Here is a 22150-nt window from a genome sequence, read left to right on the forward strand (position 1 = left end):
CACAGGCCCTACAGGCTACTCGGGACTTGGTGACTGGCCACAGACCTCTCAGGGCAGCCTGCACAGGATGGCTGGCCCTGTTGCTCGCTGGTTTCTCCTAGAGATTGTGAAACAGCAATCCCCACGTGTCTCCCCAGTGGATGGCTGTGACGGTCACCTCAGAACTACACATGACATTGCTCTGTGAACTACCAAGGGCTCTGCCACTGTAAGCTGGTCTCACGATTCCTGGAAATCATACGGGCTCACTGTGCCATTATGTATCTCTCTATGTATACCTTCCTTCTCCTCAACTAGGCTCTAAGCTTTTAACGAAAAAGGGCTATGAGGATATCTTAAAACGTCCTGAAGGAGATGAAATAACTATGTCTGGATTTACTTGAAAACAACCCAGTGTGGCTGAAGGGAACCACTGAAATTTGCCCTAATAAAGTTTTAGAAGCATGATGTATTCCCAGGTCTCCCTGTCTGTAAAATGGATGAGTCACACCAGCTGGGGTTCCTTCTAACTGGACCCTCTGTGTTTCTGAGATCCACTGCACAGGGGACAACATCAGTTAGCTTGTGGGGCACGTGGGTTGCCCCAAGCTCTTAAGAAAGTCCAGGAAAAGGGGGTGCAGGGTCCCGGCTGGGAACATCTCCTGTCCTAACGATTTCAGTCTGTTGCAAGCCCAGGTGAGGAGACCTGTCAGATCCCATTTCTCTTCCTCCCGGGACACTCCAGACCTTCCTTTGTGGCTGTGTTGCCTCGGACTTTGGCAGGAAGGCCTCAGTTGCCCCTCGGGATTTTTGTTTGCCTATGTTTTAATTTAATTCTTTTCTCTAACATCCTTTATAGAAGAGCCTCTTCAAGTGTCGCCATGCAGCTCTGCAGGAGAATCGGGGGCTGCTGACCGAGCTCCAGCGGGAAAGGAGAGAATGGAGAATGCCGCTGCTCAGGTGGAGGGGCAGCAGGGGAGGACGGGGGTCACCAGCCAGGGGCAGTGCTGGCGTTTCCGATCGCACAACATCCCGGGTGGTATGAGCGCGTGCCGAGGTGGCAGTGATGGGGGCGTGCACGGGCAACACCCTAACTGCTGTGCCCCTGACTCGTTCGGCTCACACACTTGGGGCAATACTTGCTAGAACTGCGGGAAGGTGGAGGCAGGGACATGGGACAAGACAGCGAGTGTCCCTTCCATGCTTTAAGGAGAAACGGACTTACCAAGTGTGCTGGGGACGGTGACCTGGTATCCTTGACCGTGGCGCTGGCGGGGACATCGAGGAGGGGCCATTTCATCTGCAGGTACTGCACAGGGGACAGAAAAGAATGCAGCTGGTGAGCGGGGGCCTCTCGTGCACCCCAAGTGAGCAGGGAGGCGCTCTGTGGTGTGGGGGTACGACCGTGGCTTATTTTACCTGCACGCTCCTTACTGTATCAATGGCCAGAGATCAGAAGAGTGTAGAGCGTACATTTGACAACCACTACTGCCACCAGCCCCTCCGTCATTCTGGGGTAAAAACACGACAGCACAACTGACCAAAGTATTCAAAGACCCTATTGGTGAGGGTCTTTAGCGGTGGGACAAGCAAGGCGCATCAAGGGACCCAGGGCTCCCAGATGGTGATCCTGCCTGTTCATTTCCATCTCTTACAGCAGCACACACAACACTCCCCAGGAAATAAACAGCCTCTCCAGAACTATCTGGTGAATGAATGAATAAAAACCATCTGCCTGACACTTCCAGGGTCACGACTAATATCGGTGCATATTCAAGATGTGGACCTTTACTTCGCTGTAGTGTTTCTCGATCTTGAAAAGATTTTCCAGTACCCTACCCTCTCCCATGTATTACTGCAAAAAAACCAAACCAAACAATAAATCCCCGACACGCACACACACTGTCTTTAAACGAAAAGCCTCTCCTCAACCCCAGCATGGCAGAGTGTTGGGCAAGAGTCTGGGAGAGAATGGGTGGAGAGGCAGTGAAGGGCTCTGGAGTTGAGAGTTCACAGGTTCAGGTTCTCACTCTGCCGATTATGCTGCGTGACCCTGGATAAGTGTCTCAACAACTCTGAGCCTCAGTTACTTCATCCATAAAGCAAGGCGATTATCACTAACTTTACACGTTGTTAGAAGGATTAGGGACAATGTCTAGTATTGAACACAGTGCTGTGCACGTGGAAGACATTTGATAAATGGAAGCTATTATTTTCATAAGCAAACCATTAGTCTTTGCCAGGAGCAAAATACACATGTTGTCCGAGTGTCAACACTGATATGGTGCTTCTGGGCAGCAGACCAGCCATGCAGCCTCTTTGCAGAATTCTTGAGGCCACTTTGAAAATTCGAGCTCTAATAGAACGTGGTGGCTCCAGGAAGAGTTTCCCAAGGAGACAGAAAGAAGTCTTTGAATCATCCCTTGTTCTGGTCATTCAATTTCAGGGGAGGGGGAGAAAATCATGATTTGGCCTTGAGCTCTGAGCACAGGTCAGGAAAGGAGGATGGGCAGTGCCCCTTTCCTCTCCATCAACCACAAAAATTGACTGAGAGGGCAGGGGCTGGGCTTTCCAAAAGGTATCCACAGGCGGGAATAATAACCCAAGGACACAACTGCCAAGGGCCAGCGAGTGGCAGAAACAGCAGCTGGGATGGGCCAGGGATGCCTGGCCATGGGAGGTGGGAATGAATAAGGACTGCTCCACTCGGGACCCTCTGGTGCCCTGCCCCTCCCCCCAACCGAATGTCATCTCTATCCCTGTGCTTTGCTGATCCTATCTGCTTCCTTCCTTCACACCCTCACTCACCTATTTCCCTTCCCAGGAGCCTACACTTCCTAGATGAACTAACCGCGATTTAAAAGCCTTTGGCAAGTTAATAGCACTGGACAAACATCGGTCTAGTGAGTTAAACTCATTTCCTCAGTGAACAACAACATTTGTGCTACGGTGGCAGTTTTCAAAGCAGACTTACACACGTAAACCAGTTTAACCTCCGCAGCATCCCTGCTACGACAAGTCACGGTGACTGTCCTGATTTTCCGACGAGCTAATGGAGGTAAATTCAGGGTGAATGACTTGCCCACGTTATGAGGAGTTGGAGCTGAGGTCTCTTGACTTCCAATCCCACACTCTTCACCACAACACGAGTCATAAAGCTTTTCATAACACTGTCCTCTTGAACATTCCACTGCCCCCCACAGCCTTTGCTCTGATGGCCTTTTCTCTCTCCTTTTCTGTCTCGCACAGGGTTGGCCACCCAGAAGCTGGATGAATACATACACGGCCATGTTCTCCTGTGGGGACACTTGAGGTGGCTGGAGCTGACTCACCCTTGAGTGCTAACCATCACACTCATTTCTCTACAAGCAGTATCAGGTGCTAAAGAGAAGCGTTCCAAATTTACCCCTCGCCACGTGAAACACAAGAGAAGTGTTCCTAAAATCCATCAACTCTACCAGCATCTGATTCCCTATTTAGAGTCACAAAGGTCCACACTGAACACTTCTTCACTCTTGGTGCTTACCAGGAAGGTTTCTTAGACCACGTCAGGGTGGCCCAGAGAAATCGATCTGAATCCTGGTTTGGGCCAGTGCTGCAGTTTTGGGTCTTTAAGAATACTACCCGCTGACCTTATGGGCTGTTAGACATAGCAGGCTTGTAGGGTGCTTGCACAGAGTTTCTCAACCGTGGCGCTATTGACATTTTGGGCTGGAGAATTCTTTGTCGTGGGGCTGTCCTGTGCATCTTAGGATGTTTGCCAGCATCCCTGGCTTTACCTCCTAGAATCCCTGCCAGTAGCTCCCACTCTCCGGCCCAGTTGTGATTAGCAAAGATGTCTCCAGACTTTGCTAAATATCTCCTGGAGGGGCAAAACTGCCCCCCCAGTGAGAACCACTGCTCTAGTGGTTGAGGAGCTGGTACCCACTATACTCTAAGATGCATGAGGGTCCACATGCCTTGGTACTGGGGCGATCAATGTACAAACATACATATAAACACATACACACACGCATAATAAGGGTTTTTAGTAGTAGCTACTATTTATGATTGTCTATCATGTGCTTGGTGGTTACGTACCCCCCAAGACGTCTGGGCTTCTGATGGGAGGAAACCACAGTAGCCTCTTCTCCCCTTAAGGTCCACTCTTTTTTTAAAAAATTGAAGTATAGTTGACTTACAATGTCAGTTTCTGGTGCACAGCAAAGTGATTTAGTTATACATGTATATGTATATTCTTTTTCTTTATAGGTTATTACAAGATATTGAATATAGTTCCCTGTGCTATACAGTAAGACCTTGTTTATCTATTTTATATACAGTAGTTTGTATCTGCTAATCCCAAACTCTTAAGTTAGCCCTCTCCCTCTCCCACCCCATTTCCCCTTTGGTAACCATAAATTTGTTTCCTATGTCTGTGAGTCTGTTTCTGTTTTGTAAATAAGTTCATTTGTATCATATTTTAGATTTCCACATGTAAGTGATGTCATATGATATTTGTCTTTCTCTGTCTGACTCACTTCACTTAGTATGATAATCTCCAGGTCCATCCATGTTGCTGCAAATGGTATTACTTCATTCTTTTGTTTTTATGGCTGAGTAATATTCCATTGTATATATGTACCACATCCTCTTTATCCATTCATCTGTCAATGTTTAGGTTGCTCCATCACTTCCTTCCCAGTAAAACAAATAAGCAAGCAAAACACCCAAACAAACCCAAAAAACTAGTTTTACTTAAGAATATCCTTGATGAAAATGTTTAAGCAACCTTTAGGTTGCTTCCATGTCCTGGCTATTGTAAATAGTGCTGCTATGAACATAGGGGTGCAAGTATCTTTTCAAATTACAGTTTTCTCCAGATACATGCTCAGGACTGGGATTGCTGGACCATATGGTACCTCTATTTTTAGTTTTTTTTTTTTTTTTTTAAGGAACCTCCATACTGTTTCCCATAGTGGCTGCACCAATTTATATTTCTACCAACAGCGTAGGAGGGTTCCCCTTTCTCTACATAGGGGCCACTCTCACTCATTAATTTTAATGAAACCTGGAGGCTTGGAGGGTGGGTGAAAATTTTTAGCCCCGTCCACTGCTGAAGTCTGGCTCCTTACAGATAAGACAGGCGTGGAGAGGTGGTCCTGGGAATAGTGTGCGTCTTCCCAGGATCCTTCCTGCTCCAGTTGATGACGGGGGCTGGGGGCGTGTGCCTGTGTTCAGACAGGGCTTCATTCCGAGTCGTAGGGAAGTGGAAGGCTGTCACTTCCCCCTTTCCACTTTTCTGCTTTTTTTAAGATTTTGAAACCAGTGGTGGGAGTAGGGGATGGGAGAAGACCTGTAAGACTTGGAGTCCCTGCAGCTTAGTCATGGAAGGCCTCTGGATTGTAATTCTGAGGAAAGGAGCATTCTAAAGGGACAGCTGAGCTCCTCAGAACCATGAGTTGGGGCAGAAAGAGGTAGCAACACCGCTTATAACCCTTCCCAACCTCCTTCCCAGAAATCTGGAGGTGGCTGTGCAGTTCTGAATTCCTAGGTCAGGCTCAGCCCAACCATCAGCTGAAATAAATGTCTCTTGGCTGTAATGCTCATGTGCCGCCAGCCCCACAGGGCTAATCACTCATTGGTGGGGAGCATGTTCCTGTGGATTAAGAGATGTGTGGCTAAGCCTAGATTCCCTGCACAGTAATGGCATGTGGGCAAATTAAAACTGCTGGCTTCTCCAAGCCCAGGCTAGGCTCCATCCAACTGGCCACAACTGGCTCCTGACCAGCCTATCATGGCCAGACTTCAGCGCCTCCCTCCTGGGGGATGCGCACCGTGAGGGAACGCATGGGACCCGTGTGGCGTCAATGCACTGACGGCCAAGCAACAGCAGGAACCACCACTTATGGGATAAGCGCTCTCTTCTGATTCTCAAAAAACAGAAAGAAAAAACCAAACCCAAATGGTGAGGACTGTTAACCCTCAATTTACAAATGCTGCTGAACTTGCTGTTGTGTGCGGTGACTCTCTGAGACAGGCCAGACAGGCAGTTTACCAATCTTACTGAATCTGGGAAACTCTTTTTGTGGGACTGGAGTTCAGTGGAATGCACTTGGGGAAGTCCTTTTTTTTTTTTTTTGGCGACGCCGCGTGGCACGTGGGATCTTATTTCCCCGACCAGGGATCAAACCCATGTCCCCTGCAATGGAAGCTCGGAGTCTTAACCACTGGACCACTGGGGAAGTCCCTTCCACTTTTTTTTATAGTTCATTTACAATGTCATGTTAGTTTCAAGTGTAGAGCACAGTGATTCAGTCATACATACATATATATGGGAAGTTCTGCTATTGTGGTTCACAGTTAAGTATAGTGAGGCTGTGGTTTAGAACCTGTGTTTACCTTGTTAAGGAAGGATGATTCTGTTCCTTTTTTTTTTTTTTTTTTTTTTGCGGTACGCGGGCCTCTCCCGTTGCCGAGCACAGGCTCCGGACGCGCAGGCTCAGCGGCCATGGCTCACGGGCCCAGCCGCTCCGTGGCACGCGGGATCCTCCCAGACCGGGGCACGAACCCACGCCCCCTGCATCGGCAGGCGGACTCTCAACCACTGCGCCACCAGGGAAGCCCCTGTTCCTATTTCTAAATAGTTTTCCCTGGGACAGTTGTTAAATTCTCTCAGATTCCACCAAAATGGTGGTTTCTCTAATTTGCCTCAGACATGAGACGGATACATAAGTAATAGATTTTCTTACACTGAAGCACCCTTGTATTCCCCAGGTAAACCCTATTCAGTCACGATGGCTTGTTCGTTCTTGTATATACTGTGGAATGCTAAACATGAGCGTCTTAAGATTCATACTTCTACATTCCGAAGAGTGAACAAGTTTTCTTTTCTTGGTGCCGTCTGTATCAAGTGTTGCTCTCAGTGTTATTTGGGCTTTATCATGTATACGGGTGCCGCTCGCTCTCTCTCTTTTTTTTTTTGTGGTACGCGGGCCTCTCACTGCCGTGGCCCCTCCCGCTGCAGAGCATAGGCTCCGGACGCGCAGGCTCAGCGGCCGTGGCTCACGGGCCCAGCCGCTCCGCGGCATGTGGGATCCTCCCGGACCGGGGCACGAACCTGCGCCCCCTGCATCGGCAGGCGGACTCCCAACCACTGCGCCACCAGGGAAGCCCGCTGCTCTTTCTCTTAATGTTCTGGGTCCCTTTTGGCCTCTTGGGCTCCTCTCCAGTACCCTCCTTGGGGATATCCCTTGGCCAGGTGGGCTGTTGCCGCTCAACTTGGGCCTAGGGAACGGTCCCTCTGCAGCGTCTCTCACTGGAGAGCCAGAGCCCTCTTCTTGCAGGGAGGTGGGGCACTGGGCCCACAGAATCCCGCTTAGCTTGGAGACTGTGCAGCAGATTAATTGCAGCTGTGCCCTGGAATTTCCCCAACATACAAATCTTCATGATGTAAAACAGCTGGGAGGAAATCCCAGCATGCCCTGTCCAGAGGCAGAACTGCCAATGAGCTCTGGAGATTAACCCTCCGCCTCCCAGAAGGTAGGAACGGCCCCTCCCCCAGCCAGGCCCCCCAGTTCCAAGCTTGCTTTGGTGGAGACGGGAGTCTCCAGGACTCTTGGGAACGCCCACGTTCTCCCCACTCACACGTTCTCACAGAAAACCCTTTAAGCAGGGCCCGGGCAAGAGAGGAAGCAAAGCCTCATGTCACAGACTCAATCGCAGTGTTCCCGGAGGGGGGTGCCCTGCAGCCATAAGTCAGGAAGCAAGTCAGCTCCAAAAGATGCCCAGGTGAGAAGACCCCACTCCACAGAATCCCTTCTGCTTCTCCTTGGCGGGAGGGACAGGCCTGGTGCACACAGAAAGGGCCCCTTTCTGTACCTTTCCCGTCTTGTGGTTTTTGTGCTTCAGAGCAGAAGCTTACCCACTTTAGGTGACCAGCCTTTCCTGCCTCTCTGGCCCCCAGTGGTGAATGGAGATTTCTGGGACCCCATGAATAGAGAAAAGGCCTTCCCAGGATTCCCTCCCAGGAGATGATATGGTGCGGCAGCCACCCAGGAGCACAGGCTAGAAACCCAACCCCACAGGCAGATGGCCGTCCACCCCACAGTGACGAGGACGTCGTGCAAAATGCTCTCCGCTTCCTTTTAAAGATGATCTTTAACATCAAGAATCGTATTATAAATGAAAAATGTGAACAGTCTACCAGTTTTTCCTTACTTTCCATTCTGCCACAATCGGGGATGAAATTGTTCTTTGGGACAACTGCAGTGGTCTCCCAGACCCTACAAGAGTTCAGGCTTCTAAAAACCAACCTACCAGATCTCTTCCCTACTGAAAATCCTTTCCTGGTTGGTTGCTGGGTCAGGGGATACTCACCAGCAGTCTAGGGCCAACTTATCCTTCTGGCTCCAACCCTCACCATCCCCACACCCCCTCACACCAGCTGCACTAAAGTTCTTTTCTTTTTTTTTTTTTAATTAATTAATTTTTGGCTGCGTTGGGTCTTCGTCGTGGTGCACGGGCTTCTCATTGCGGTGGCTTCTCTCGTTGCAGAGCACAGGCTCTAGGCGCACGGGCTCCAGCAGTTGTGGCTCGTGGGCTCTAGAGCGCAGGCTCAGTAGTTGTGGCGCACGGGCTTTAGTTGCTCCGTGGCATGTGGGTTCTTCCCGGACCAGGGCTCGAACCCGTGTCCCCTGCACTGGCAGGTGGACTCTTAACCACTGTGCCACCAGGGAGGTCCCTGCACTAAAGTTCTTAATGCACTCTGACTGTGCCATATTGCTCGACTGGTTCTTGGCCTGGTGTATCCTTTACTCGTGGGAAACTCTATCCCCTCCTTGCACCAAGGTCACCTTCCCTGACAAGGCTTCTCCAGCTGCACACAAGGGCCAGCCACACTCACCTCTGGGCCCCAGCTGTGCCTGGTGTTCCCATGGCACTCAGTATGCTGCTGTTGTTATCCGTTTGCAAATTCTGCCTGTCTTTTGAACCGTCAGTTCCTCAACGGTCACGTCCGCATCCTCAATTCCTTGCCCAGAAGCCAACATTCATGATGCCTCCAGACCCTGTCCCACCTTGAGCTTAAGCATGTTATCAGTCTCATAAGCCCCAGCTTCCACATCTGTAACATGGGTCATCCAGCCTCTTCCTGAATCCTTTAGAGACAATGAGACACACATAATGGAGCCCCTTTCACTCTTAAGCGATTGGTTCTCACTTCAGTTGGCTTAGTATTGCCGAGAATTTGTAAATGCAGCCTGGAGCCTATGATACCCAACCCTGCCTGTTCCTGGAGGCTTCTTAAAGTCCTCTATCTTCTATCAAAATGGACAATAAGTTGATCTAACTTTGAAAACGTACCAACATTGAGTAATGAACTCATCAGTGAGGAGACAGAACAGCTTTCCCAAGTGGGAACAACGTTTAGTTTTCAGAAGTCACTGAGGAAGATAAAATGAAAGTATTAGAAGAAATGGTTCCCAAACGGTGAATTAGACACAATTCCAGGAGCAAAAGCATAAAAAATAAGGTTTACACCCTTATCCCTTATTTCCTTTTTCTAAAGATGAGTAGTTTCTGCCTTTGCTTAGTTTTATGAATGGCACTAACCCCCGAGTATAATCACCTTCTTTGTTTTGCTCAAGTGCAGAAGGCCGGGTCCCTTTTTCGTCTTCTTTTTAAGAATATTTATTTATTTATTTATTGGCTGTGCTGGGTCTTAGTTGCGCATGTGAAATCTAGTTCCCTGACCAGGGATTGAAGCTGGGCCCCCTGCATTGGGAGCACGGAGTCTTAACCACTGGACCATCACGGAAGTTGCCTGGGTTCCTTCTTGAGGCTTTGTTGATAGGTGAGTTGTTGCAAATAAATCCACAAAGCACTATAATAAGTGACTATGCAATTTAATACAACAGACACAATTTTCCTTGGAAAAGTTATTTAGAACCACAGTTCAGTAGTGTTTTAAACCAATGAAGTGACTTTTGTTTGTCTAGCACCTGTCACAGCAACTTAGTCAACAAATATTTTTGGAGCCCCTCTGTGCACTGGCAGCAGAGGGGCTCCAAGATTATTCCATGACTGAAGAGTAAACTCAAAAATAAGACTGGGCTGGGGACTTCCCTGGTGGTCCAGTGGTTAAGACTCCGTGCTTCCACTGCTGAGGGCGCGGGTTCCATCCCTGGTCCGGGAACCAAGATCCCACATGCTGCATGATACAGCCCAAAAAAAAAAAGAAAGAAAAAAACAAGAGTGGGATGGCTGGGTTTCAGTTTCCCCATAAACACCCATCTCCTCCCCTTCCTCCCCAATAATTCCCCTTCTTTCCTGGATGGCCTCAAACTACTCTCTTCCCCTCCCAATTCAGAGAATCTTGCCATTTTGCCTACCAGATTTGATGAAAGGGTTGTTTTTAAAATTGGCTCCCCCCCAGAGGCCAATTTCTAAGTAGTGGAAGACAGAGCACAGAGGTGACACAGCAGGGTTCCAGGCTCTAACGAACTTCTCTGGACTATATCATCTCACCTTTAAAATGGGGCTATTTTACTTAATCAGCCTGAAGGCCAGGACCTGGACCAGCCAGCCTCCTATGGAAGAGAAATCAAATGCAGCTGTTTGTCTAAAGCACAGTGGACGCCTGGGAGTGGCGCCTGGGTTGAGGTGCTCAACGGATACAGAACCAGGAGTCCTAGCTGATCCCCACTTCCGACCTGTGTACCTGACGTTACCTGACCTTTCAGAGCCTCTGCTTTCTCACCTGTAACATGAACATAAAGGGTTTTTTTTTTTTTTTTTTTTGGCGGTACGCGGGCCTCTCACTGTTGTGGCCTCTCCCGTTGCGGAACACAGGCTCCAGACGCGCAGGCCCAGCGGCCATGGCTCACGGGCCCAGCCGCTCCGCGGCATGTGGGATCTTCCCGGACCAGGGCACGAACTCGCGTCCCCTGCATCAGCAGGCGGACTCTCAACCACTGTGCCACCAGGGAAGCCCTGAATAACGGGTTTTTTATTTAGAGGGGTGATCACTCGGAGAGGACCGAGAGCTGGGCGCGCGGCAAGCTCTCGGCAAATGCGTGTTTAGTCACTAAGACTTAGTTATTCTCGCTCAATGAGCATTACCTGCCCTTTTCCCAGGGACAGCTATTAACAGGGTTTGGCTCTTCACTCATCTGGGTGCTTCGTGGGGACAGGTCCTGTGTGGGTAAACGTTTAACAGCTGGCTCCCTAAACAAAAACAAAACGATAGGCCCTGCTTTGCAGCATTTGCTGGGATTCATGGTGTAAATATTCCCACCGTGGCCGATTGCAAGCTCCCGCAGTGAGCCTCCGATGGCAGTGTTGGGAAGAGATGCTTATAACTGGCTGGGGCAACACCAATGACTGTAGGCGGGAGTTGAGGGGATCTCAGATCTGCCCCGACTTGCTGGGACTGCTGGCTATGTTCACAGATGGCTGGAGGCTGACACGTGTGGTCTTGAGGGAGAGCTGGACACTTGGCCGAGCATGTCTTCCTGGCCGCTGTGTGCTCCTTTCAGAAGGAGCAGGGGACCTCTGCCCCCAGAGCTCTGGGTACAGCTGCTCTGTGGTGAAGGGACTTCTGGGGCAGAGACCTGGGCTTTCCAGAAAAGTCAAAGTTAAACAAACGGCTTTTGGGTCCTTCATTTTCCAAGCCTAGAGCTACAGGTCTCCTGAGTCCTATGTAGCCTCTTGCAGTGGCTTTGAACTTGGGTCTGCTGGGCCCAGGTAGTTTCTGTGCTCACTGCCCGACAATGGACACACCAGAGAGAAGCTTCTTCACGGGAACTGGCCTTGGATGCCGGGGCCTCCTTCCCTGGGTGGACCCCTGCCTGACCAGTCCTCCTCTGCCCTCTGGCTCCAGCCTTGTCGTGGCCACGTCTGGCGTATACGGACGGTACACCCCTGCTATCACGTACGATCACCTGTCCTGGCCCCGCTGTGGCCTCTGCCCTTGCACCACGTGTGCACCTAGAGCTGACGCCACACCAGTACATAGGGAGCTGCCTCATTCTGCTAACGGCCTCACAGTAACTGCAGCATGGAGGTACCATAATCTACTAACGAGTCCCGTAACTGTAGACGCACAGGTGCTTCCCAGACTTTTGCCACCATGAATATCCTCATCACTTTGCTCATGTCTGAGTATAATTGTAGGACCCATCTCCAGTTGTGAGGGGACTGCTAGGTCAAAGGTATGTACATTTAGCTTTTTGAGAAGGATTACCGAAGACCTCCCAGTCTAAACTGTTCGCTACCAGCAACACACGAGAGAGCTCATCTCCCCGAGCCCTTGCCCACACCGTGTTATTCAACTTAACGATCTTTACCAGATGGGCAGGTGAAAAACCATAGCTCACTGTAGTTTCAATTCACATTTCTCTTGTTGTAAGTGAGGCTGGGAATTGTCACAAGTATAGGTACTGGGTTGAAGGACAGAAAAAAGATGGTAGCCAAAAGGGCTTACAGTCTATGGGGGCGGCAGGGAAAGGGTGAGAGTGAGTGAGAGGGGTCGCTGGGGTTCCTCATAATTACAGAGGACTGTGCAGCCTCTACTGCATTGGACCTTCACTCGGGCAGAAAAAGGGCAGATGTGATAGGAGCCGAGGGCACGGTCTCTGGGGCATGCTAGCGAGCGGAGGGAGAGGGGAGCCCAGGAAATCACTGCTGCTTCCACTTCCCACCACCGTCCCACCCGTCTCTGTGACTGCGAGGCCCTTGATGACTCGAGAAAGAAAATAAAGGCAACTGGCCTTTTACCTGCCAAATCCTATAGGCATCTCTGGGGAAACACATTTCCTGCCCGGAAGCCCTCTCCCGCCTTGGCTCCTGTGGTTCCAGGTTCTGTGTGGCCTCTGGTTGGTCTCCATTTATTGACCTGCATAAATGTCTCGGACCAACTCTTCAGTGAGAAAAGCCAGTTACGGCGGAACCCGGGAGGACAGCCGCCAAGATGTTCTTGCTGGGTTTTAGCATTTGGGGCAATTCTCTTACTTTCTTCTTTGCCGTTTTCTTATTCATTTGAAATTTTTACAATAACTGTATAGCACACTACCGCAACAGTAAGCAAAGCTATTAAAATAACAGCAACCCTAGGTTAATTGTTTTCATCCCCCCCAACCTGTGCCTTCAGTTTTCCCAAGAAGAAACCTCAAAATCTACCACCTTAATGTCTTCAGCTGCCTCCCCTACCTCCTGTTGGCCACCAAGTTCCACGGACCCTGGGCATCTTTCTAGATTCTAGGGATTCAGGTCCTCCCTCTTCACAGCTGGGCCGCTGCAGCACCTGCAGCTGGTCTCCTGGCTCCTGTTCAGTGTCTGCTCCACGCTATCCCGGAGGCACTTGCGGGGAGCAACCCAGTTCGAAGGGGGCGGGGGTGGGCTGCAGGTCATAAGGCCGCAGATTGACGAAATGTCTGTTGTCCATATCAAAGAACGGCGTGGTGAATGGAGAGGAAGGGGTCCCAGTCTTCTTCCACAGTGTCACCACTGCTTCTGTCTCTCTCCCCATCTCTTCCCGTCCGCCCTTTACTGGCTCCCAGAAACATCTTTCTAAAACACAAGACTACCCTATTTAAAGCTATCAGGTGGCTTCCCATTCTTACAGAACTGCCTACTTAGACTTATGAAACTGACCAAGAGGCAGGGAAAGCTCTGTACAGAACACCCCATAAACGTTTAATGGGTACCTCCTCTATCGGGTGGTGATTTATATGCACGATATGCCACAGGGGAGGTTTTTTAAAAGCCATATAAACAACTGGAATGTAAGTCAGCAGATGACAGGTTCAGAGAAGAGAGGGATTGAAATGGGCGGGATTCTCGTGGAAAGACCGGAAGACTTCACAGAGGAGGTGGCATCTGAGCGGGGTGGGTCACACAGGGAGAATACACTTCTGTAGTCATTTAGTTTCTTTAAAAAAATTAATTAATTAATTATGGCTACGCTGGGTCTTAGTTACAGCAGGCAGACTTCTTAGTTGCGGCATGTGGACTCTTAGTTGTGGCATGTGGGATCTAGTTTCCCGACCAGGGATCGAACCCGGGCCCCCTGCATTGGGAATGCAGAGTCTTACCCACTGGACCACCAGGGAAGTCCCTGTAGTCATTGACTTTTGAAAGCACTTTAATTACCTCATTTGATCTTACCCCTAAATATGGATAAAGCAGATATTATCATCCTCATTTTAAAGATGGGGAAACTAAGCCTGCTGGAAGCTCTTGGATTTACACAAGGTCATGAACTAGTTGATGGTCCAGCTGGCACGGGAATATGGGGCTTTGGACTTTCATGGTATGACTGAGAGGGTACGAGGGCATGCTCTCTGTCTTCCAGAAGCTTCAATTTCATCCTGGAATCTTGGGATCGCAAATACTGGGCATGGGTGCTGCCACACTCCCCTGGTGGACCCATGGCAGACACTGCTAATAGGTCAGACGCTTCTCCCAATTAATGTTGGGTTAAGACCTCAGAATTCTCAACCCAGTACACCAGGCAGCCACTAATAGTTGGCTAAGATTGATCTGTGAGGTGTAGGCTGTTCATTCTGATTTAAGCCTGAAGCAGATACAGATACTCCAGCTGGCGAAAAGGAGGTGAGACCAGGCCTCAGGAACATTTCCCTCCCGGCTGGCGCATGAGGAGCTACGTTCCTAGACAGAGGGGAAGGAGCCATAGAGAATGTGACTGGATAGCAAAACCTGTAATGACTGCAAAGCCCATTGACCAAAAGCAGGCCTGGGAATTCTGAAGTTTATGGATTTCCCCTGTGGGAGGAGAAGCTGGAAGGCATCCCAGGTATTGAGGAGAAAGGAAGCAGGATCTGTGGATAATCAATGGGCAACAGGAAGCACTTATCTGGGGCCAGTAAAGTACACAACACAAAAGAACAGCCGGGCGGCCTGGAGCTGCCTCCCAGTGCATGGAGCTCCGAGGGCCTCACTCCAGAAGCCCTCTCCGTGGCTCCCACAGGCCCAGCAGTGGCCAAAGTCAACAACTCCTGGGCACCAGGAAATGGGAAATGTCTGAGGAGGTCCCTCAATAGGTGGGCAGCTCCGGGAGAGATCTGGGACCCCACCGGCGAGACAGGATGCTGAGAATAAGGCCACACTAGCCATCTCTACACAGGGCTGTCACTCCTGATAACGGAGCCCAAAGTCCAGGTTCCTGCATCCGATGCTGCTGTGTATGCAAATCTGGGTGCGCGAGTGGGTTAGTCACGCAGAGGGACCAAAAAAGATTCTACATTCATATGGAAGTGAGGCTGCAGGAAATTAGGATAGGATAGTGGAAGGGCTAAGAAAGTAATGTTTATGGTGGGTATATTGTATGTTGACACTTTACATGTGTTATCACACCAAGCTCATGCCTCCTCCTCACTTCATTTAAAAAATTTATTTATTTAATGTTTAAATTTCTTTTTTCTGTTTTTCTTTTTGGCCACTCCATGTGGCATGCAGGATCTTACTTCCCTGACCAGGGATCGAACCTGTGCCCCCAGCAGTGGAAGCATGGAGTTTTAACCACTGGACCGCCAGAGAAGTCCCCTCCTCACTTCATGAAAGGGTATTGCACCTCATTCCCAATTCCCATCTCAATTCTATTAAATAACACCTCCTATTTTTAGTATTAAAATGAATACTTTAGTAGGCATTAGCCTATATATATATGTGTGTGTGTGTGTGTGTACATATATACATGGAAAACTGCTTTCTTGGACACTATTACTTTCAATAAAGTTCCATTTTAAAAAGTAGAAATAAAGTGAGTCAATTCGAAGAAAACTGTTAAGTAGATGCCATAGGTGCTATGTGGCAAAGATTATGTACATAAGGGACATTTGAGGAACACTGCTGTGGAAGCACGTGTTTAGTATGGTCAACCAGAGGCTACAGCAAATCACGGGCGGCATCCCTAGGAACTGGGAGAGGTCTGCAGACATAACCCCAAAGTCAGCATGTCCCAAGACACACCACTATTCCCAAATGCTTCTCACCCAGACCCACCATCCTCTTGTGCACTCCCAGGTCAAAACCTCAGAAATCTTTCCCTCCACCCTCTCCCTCACTGCTGGCTACGTCCTGTCCATGGGCTGCCCCAGTGTTGTTTTCATCTCTACCACCCCTGACCTTGCAATGGCTTCCTAGTTCCTCCTGCAAGTCATGCACACATCCTGCTGCCCCACTGACTTCCCTGCTCAGAGCCAGGCTCGCGGATCCCCCCTCATCTCCCCTGGAGCTTCTTGGGCTCAGGAACCACTTACTCGTGCCTCGGGTTGCCACAGCCCTTGGCACAGCACATCATCTGAGAGCTGCTTGATGACTACGGCAGGGTGTTTCAGAGTCAACAGAATCAGAGACACAAGTGCTTCTACCCTCTAGGTGTTGCTTCCCAGCCAGTTCTAGGTGGAAATGCATCTAAAGGTCAAAGGCAATCAGTGGCTATGCTCCTGCGGTTGTTACCAGAGACCCTACCCTTGCTGGCCTAGGCCAAGAGCAGTGATAAACACAGTCTTCTGGGCAGGCAGTGGATAGAGCCAGTGGGACCATCTACTGGTAGTGGGTGGTCTACCAGCCGATAAAGACTCCATTTACTTAATACAATAAGACTGATCAAATAAAAAACATTCACTGATATCATATCTGCTTCCAACTATTTTAACATTTCACCATATAGTTTATATATTGATCACAAAAAATAACCTGGTATCTCTTCTGTAGGGCTGGGGGGGGGGGAATGATGACACCAGGCTTGTGACGCTCAGCACTACTGTGGAACACAGCATTTCTGGAATTCATATTCTGTCTGGTATTACCATTTAGGTAAGTAGGCGCAGAAGCCAAGGATAGCAAACCGTCTGCATAGAAGAGTAAACAGATGTCTTTAAAGATAACATTTACTGGGACTTCCCTGGTGGCGCAGTGGTTAAAAATCCGCCTGCCGATGCAGGGGACACGGGTTCGAGCCCTGGCCCGGGAAGATCCCATATGCCGCGGAGCAGCTAAGCCCGTGCACCACAACTACTGAGCCTGCACTCTAGAGCCCACGAGCCACAACTACTGAGCCCACGCGCCTAGAGCCCATGCTCTGCAACAAGAGAAGCCACTGCAATAAGCCCACGCACTGCAATGAAGAGTAGCCCATGCTCGCCGCAACTAGAGAAAGCCCGCTCGCAGCAACAAAGACCCAAGGCAGCCAAAAATAAATAAATTTAATAATAAAAAAATAACATTTACTGATCAGTTACCTTGTACCAAGCACTGTACCAAACTATCGTATTTCCATGTGTTATTTCATTTAATCCTCATAGCCTTATAAATTTTTTTTTTTTTTTTTTGCTGTGCCATGTGGCATGGGGGAACTTAGTTCCCCGACCAGGGATCGAACCCATGCCCCATGCAATGGAAGCACGGAGTCTTAACTGCTAGACTGCCAGGGAAGTCCCGTAGCCTTATAAATTGATGCTATTATTGTCCCCATTTAACAGAGGAATAGAACAGAGAGGTTAAGTAACTTGCCCAAGCCCTGTTCATCCCAGAGGCCACACTCTTAACCCTTTCATTATACTAGTGTTGGAAGAGAAATAAACCACACCACTCCTCCAGTCCATCCTGGCATTTCTCAGATAAGGGCACTCAGGCCACTGGCAGAGCTGGGATTAGAACAACCTAGGCATCCTGGCGCCCAGTTGCAGAAGAGCTAGTATGATCAGGTTATTTTTTTCAACCAACATATAACTTACAGGGGAAAATATAAAAATAATTGGAAGGGGATGAAATATTACTCTAAGCAAAGCAATATTATGAATGCCAATCAGCAGAAGTCATACAACACAACAAAGGAATGATTGTATTATTCAAGATTTTGTTTTGGAGAATCCAGAAGACTTTTTGAATGTGGCCATAGCTCCACACTGCCCCCTGGTGGTTCCCATGCACACATTGGGAGCAGGCCAGGCCAAGGAGTAGCCTGAACAAAGACTTTGGATCAGGATAGATGCCATGTGTACTGAAAACCACATCAGGGAAAGGCCTCAAAATCCCAGAGGCAGTCAAGATCCTTTGGTCTAGGTACTTACCCAGACAGTTAAGGGAAATCTCTGGGCTCCACTTCTATTTGTATGCAGAATTTGAGGTAAAGAAGTTATGAACTCAGTAACGAGCTAAACACTTTCAGTCTGTCACATTGGCTAAGGCTTTCCCCCTCTTTAGTTACCATGGGCACTTTTTCATACCCTGTTGGTGGGAAAGTAAATTAGTAAAGCTTTCTTGTGCAATTTGCATGTATGTATCAAGTCTTCCAAAGGCTTACCACCCCTAGGAATGTATCCTAAGGAAATAATTAAGGATGTGAGCAAAATATAGCTCAACAATGCTCACTGAAGAGCTGTTTATATAATAGCTGAAAGATATTCAGTACCTTATGCTACAAATATATCCTAACTTATGAAGTAGTTGAATAGTTATAGACGTGGAAAAGTGTGTATACTGTTAAAATGAAAAAGCAGGATACCAAACATGTATAGCATCCCACTTTTGAAAAAAAGTCTTCATATATGTTTTGAAGAGAGGTCTGGAAGGGTACACATCAGGAGGTGAGCTGAACTTATCTCTGGATGACAAGATTATGGGTGTTTTAATTTTCTTCTTTTGGCTACACATATATTGCTTTTAAAGTATAAAAACAAATATAGGCACTGGGAATCACTTTTTTTTTTTTTTTGCGGTACGCGGGCCTCTCACTGTTGTGGCATCTCCTGTTGGCGGAGCACAGGCTCCGGACGCGCAGGCTCAGCGGCCATGGCTCACAGACCCAGCCGCTCTGCGGCATGAGGGATCTTCCCGGACCGGGGCACGAACCCACGTCCCCTGCGTCGGCAGGTGGACTCTCAGCCACTGCGCCACCAGGGAAGCCCGGGAATTGCTTTTTAATTAGAAGTTTTAAAGACAGATAAAACTGATCGGGGGGGGGGGGAAATCAGTAAAGTCTATATTCAAATCTCTAGTCTCTCATTTCTGAACTTCTAAGGGCTATTTTTCCTCGAGTGGTGTCCTGCCCCCGACAACTCCCCCCCACCGTCACCACTAGGGCCTGAAAAGGGGTGATATCAGCCCCTCGAGAATCTCTACTTGTCTCTGGGCAAGATGCGCTGGGCCAGCAGTGACCACCAGCTGCACTCAGCCCCACTCCACAGGCAGTGCCCTTTGACACGCTTCCTCCAGCTGTTTTCCTTTCCCAACTGAACACTGATGGGTGCCCCAAAGGGGGCAAGTTTGGGTACCATTTTGACCAGAGGGGAAGGGCTGTGGAGATAACCCAGACTACAGGAGCTCAGACCTCCCTGGGACCTGCCTGGAGGAGCTTGAAAACACTGATTCCTGTCTCCCCTCCCTATCATGTTCTAGGGTAGGACTAGAGTATCCTTATTTCTTTTTTAAAGCTCCCCGGGTGATGCTAAAGTACACTCAAGAGCTTTCTTCAGCTGCTAAGAACCCCTTCCCCCTAAGAACTTTCCGCAGTTTCTACCCACTGGGCTTCTCGTTCAAAGATGACCTCCGTGGATCTGATCCTGTCCCTTTGACACTCTCCTTTTCCCCCGGAGCAAGCATTCACCCACTTACCCTTTAAACATTTTTAAGTGTTTCTTATTGTATGCCAGGTCCCATGTCCCGCCCCTGCCTAAATGCTTACTCAGAACACTATCTTTATTACAGAGAAACCATTATATGGATAAAGTTCAAAGTGGAAGCGTCTGGGAAATATGGAGAATCCACAACCTGAAAGCATCCTTTGCAGAGTCTCACAAATTAACCATCAGGAGGTGAGACAGGAAATGCCTGCACAGTGATTCCTGCTGATGTCACTCGGCAAATTCACCATCACAGCCAGTATCCCTTTAACATTCCTACTGGCGTCAACACAAGACAGGTCTTATTTCTGGGTTGGGAGAGGGGCCGCAGCGCATTCCCCGACCTCTCCAACCAAATCCGGGGCTTGGTCTTTATGGAATTTCAGGCATCTGGGCTAGGCTAGTTAGGTTGGGGAAGGGGGATACATTTCAGAGCACGGAAGTCCTAAAAATATTTCTTGAATCTCATGTCATTTCCCAAGTGACCCAGGAGCACACCTACTCTACGCATAGCCTGGGCATGAGGCTGCTTACGGAACTGAACTTTCACAGGCAGCTGTTTGGGGAGTGGGGCTGGGAGGTGATCAGGCCTTGTTCAGGGCCCGCATCCAATGACCCCAAGATTCCACATTTCTGCCACTTCCTTCCTGAGGCCCTGGTTCCCATCCACTGACTCTGAAAGGCGATCCTTGAAATGAGTGACGATTCCATCTCCATGTCCCGGGATCCGTGATGCACACAGAGCCAGACTGGCTAAGTGTGGCTCATCTGAACGCTTTTGGTAAGTCGCTGGCCAAATTCTCTATTTGATCCACCTTTATTTTCTATGTTACGTTCGTAGATGTCCACACTACTTATTAATTCCTTGAGGCCAGGGATACTCAAATACAATGCTGCATTAAACTCAAAGTCATGGTTTGAATGGGTCATTAATTTCTTCCTTCTCAATTTCCATTTTTCTCCCCAAAGAAGGAAAATCAGAGCAGTTGGCCAGCGTCCCACGACTGGGTGGGCCCCTGTGCTGCTGCCATCTCTCCCTTATTTTATAGTCTTTGGGGGAATTCCCTGGCGGTCCAGTGGTTAGGACTCGGTGCTTTCACTGCCATGGGCCCAGGTTCAATCCCTGGTTGGGGAACTAAGATCCCACAAGCCGTGGGACATGGCCAAAAACGAAAAAATTGTATATATATAATAGTCTTTTCATAAAACCCCCAAAACACCCAACGTTGTCCCTTCCACTCCCAGTGCCTCATCCCACTGCCATCTGGCTTCCATGTCACTGACACTGTTCCTGGAAGGTTACTGCTGACCCTCTAACTACAAATTCAATGTCACCTTCCAGCTCTCCTCCCCAAGAAGGCCCTCAGCTTCTGGGACCCCCCTTTCGGCTGGTTCTCCACTTGCCCTTAGTGTCGGGTCTACCCCTCGAAGGCTGTGTTCTCAATCCTCCTCCCTGCGTAAGCCCGTCCACCTGCAGGCTGGTCAGGACCCAGTAGTGGGCACGACCTGTGGCTGCCCCAACCTCACTTCTCATTCCCAGCAGCCTCCTCTGCATCTTGACACAGGCAGCTCGATCCCACACAGACTCAGCGAAACTCAGCCCTGATGCAGTTTCCTAACGTCCTGCACACCAGAGCTCTTTTTAAAGCAAAGGGGAACATTTTAACAATTACACCAGGTGTGATGGTTAGTTTAGAGGTCAACTTGACCGGACCACGGAGTGCCCAGATATTCGGTCAGCATTATTCTGTGTGTTTCTGTGAGGGTGTTTTGGGGATGAGATGATTACATTTGAATGGGTAGATTGAGTGAAGCAGATCACCCTCTGTAAGGTAGGTGGGCCCCCGTCCAACCAGTTAAAGGCTTGAGTAGCACAAACAGGCTGACCTTCTCCTGAACGAGAGAATGTTTCCTGCCTGATGACCTTTGAACTGGGACATCAGCTTTTTTTCTGCCTTTGGACTCAGACAGAAACATCAGCTCTTCCTGGGCCTTGAGCCTGTCAGCCTTCAGATGGAAACTACATCATCGGCACTCATGGTTCTCAGGTCTTTGGTCTCAGACTGAAATTAAACCATCGACTCTCCTGGGTCTCCAGTCTGTTGATTCACCCTGCAGTTCTTGGGACTTGCCAGCCTCTATGCTTGTGTAGACACACACACACACACACACACACACACACACACACACACACACACACACACACTCACTCACATTCTCTTGGTTCTGTTTCTCTGGAGAACCCTAACACATCAGACAACAGATATGAACCAGGACGCAAGGTCACTCTGACTACTTCACAAACCTGGGGACAGTCTTTGCTCCTTCCCTCAGGCTTACATCTGACGGAGGACCAAGTCCTGTCCTTCTAACTCTGGACGGTCTCTCAAATCGTTCCTTTTGCTCTGTTCTCCTCACTGCCCTGGACCTCTGCAAAGACTGCCAACTGACCTCCTGCCTGTGGCCCTTCCTCGGGCCAGCCCATCCGTCATGCTACTGATTGCCTCACCGCCTTGCCGAGAGCTCTGGTGGCTCTGTGTTGCTTG

General features: G+C 49.2%; 1 protein-coding gene across 1 annotated transcript in view; it reads right to left on the minus strand.

Moving 5' to 3' along the window:
• Nucleotides 1–22150, minus strand: part of TCF7L1 (transcription factor 7 like 1) — a 160304-nt gene that overhangs the window by 24043 nt on the left and 114111 nt on the right. Inside the window, exon 4 of the mRNA XM_060169699.1 lies at nucleotides 1205–1288. Coding sequence (XP_060025682.1) covers nucleotides 1205–1288 — 84 coding nt within the window. The remainder of the gene's footprint in view (nucleotides 1–1204; nucleotides 1289–22150) is intronic.

The sequence above is a fragment of the Lagenorhynchus albirostris genome, chromosome 13 (genome assembly GCF_949774975.1).
Source record: "Lagenorhynchus albirostris chromosome 13, mLagAlb1.1, whole genome shotgun sequence".
Classification (NCBI taxonomy): domain Eukaryota; kingdom Metazoa; phylum Chordata; class Mammalia; order Artiodactyla; family Delphinidae; genus Lagenorhynchus; species Lagenorhynchus albirostris.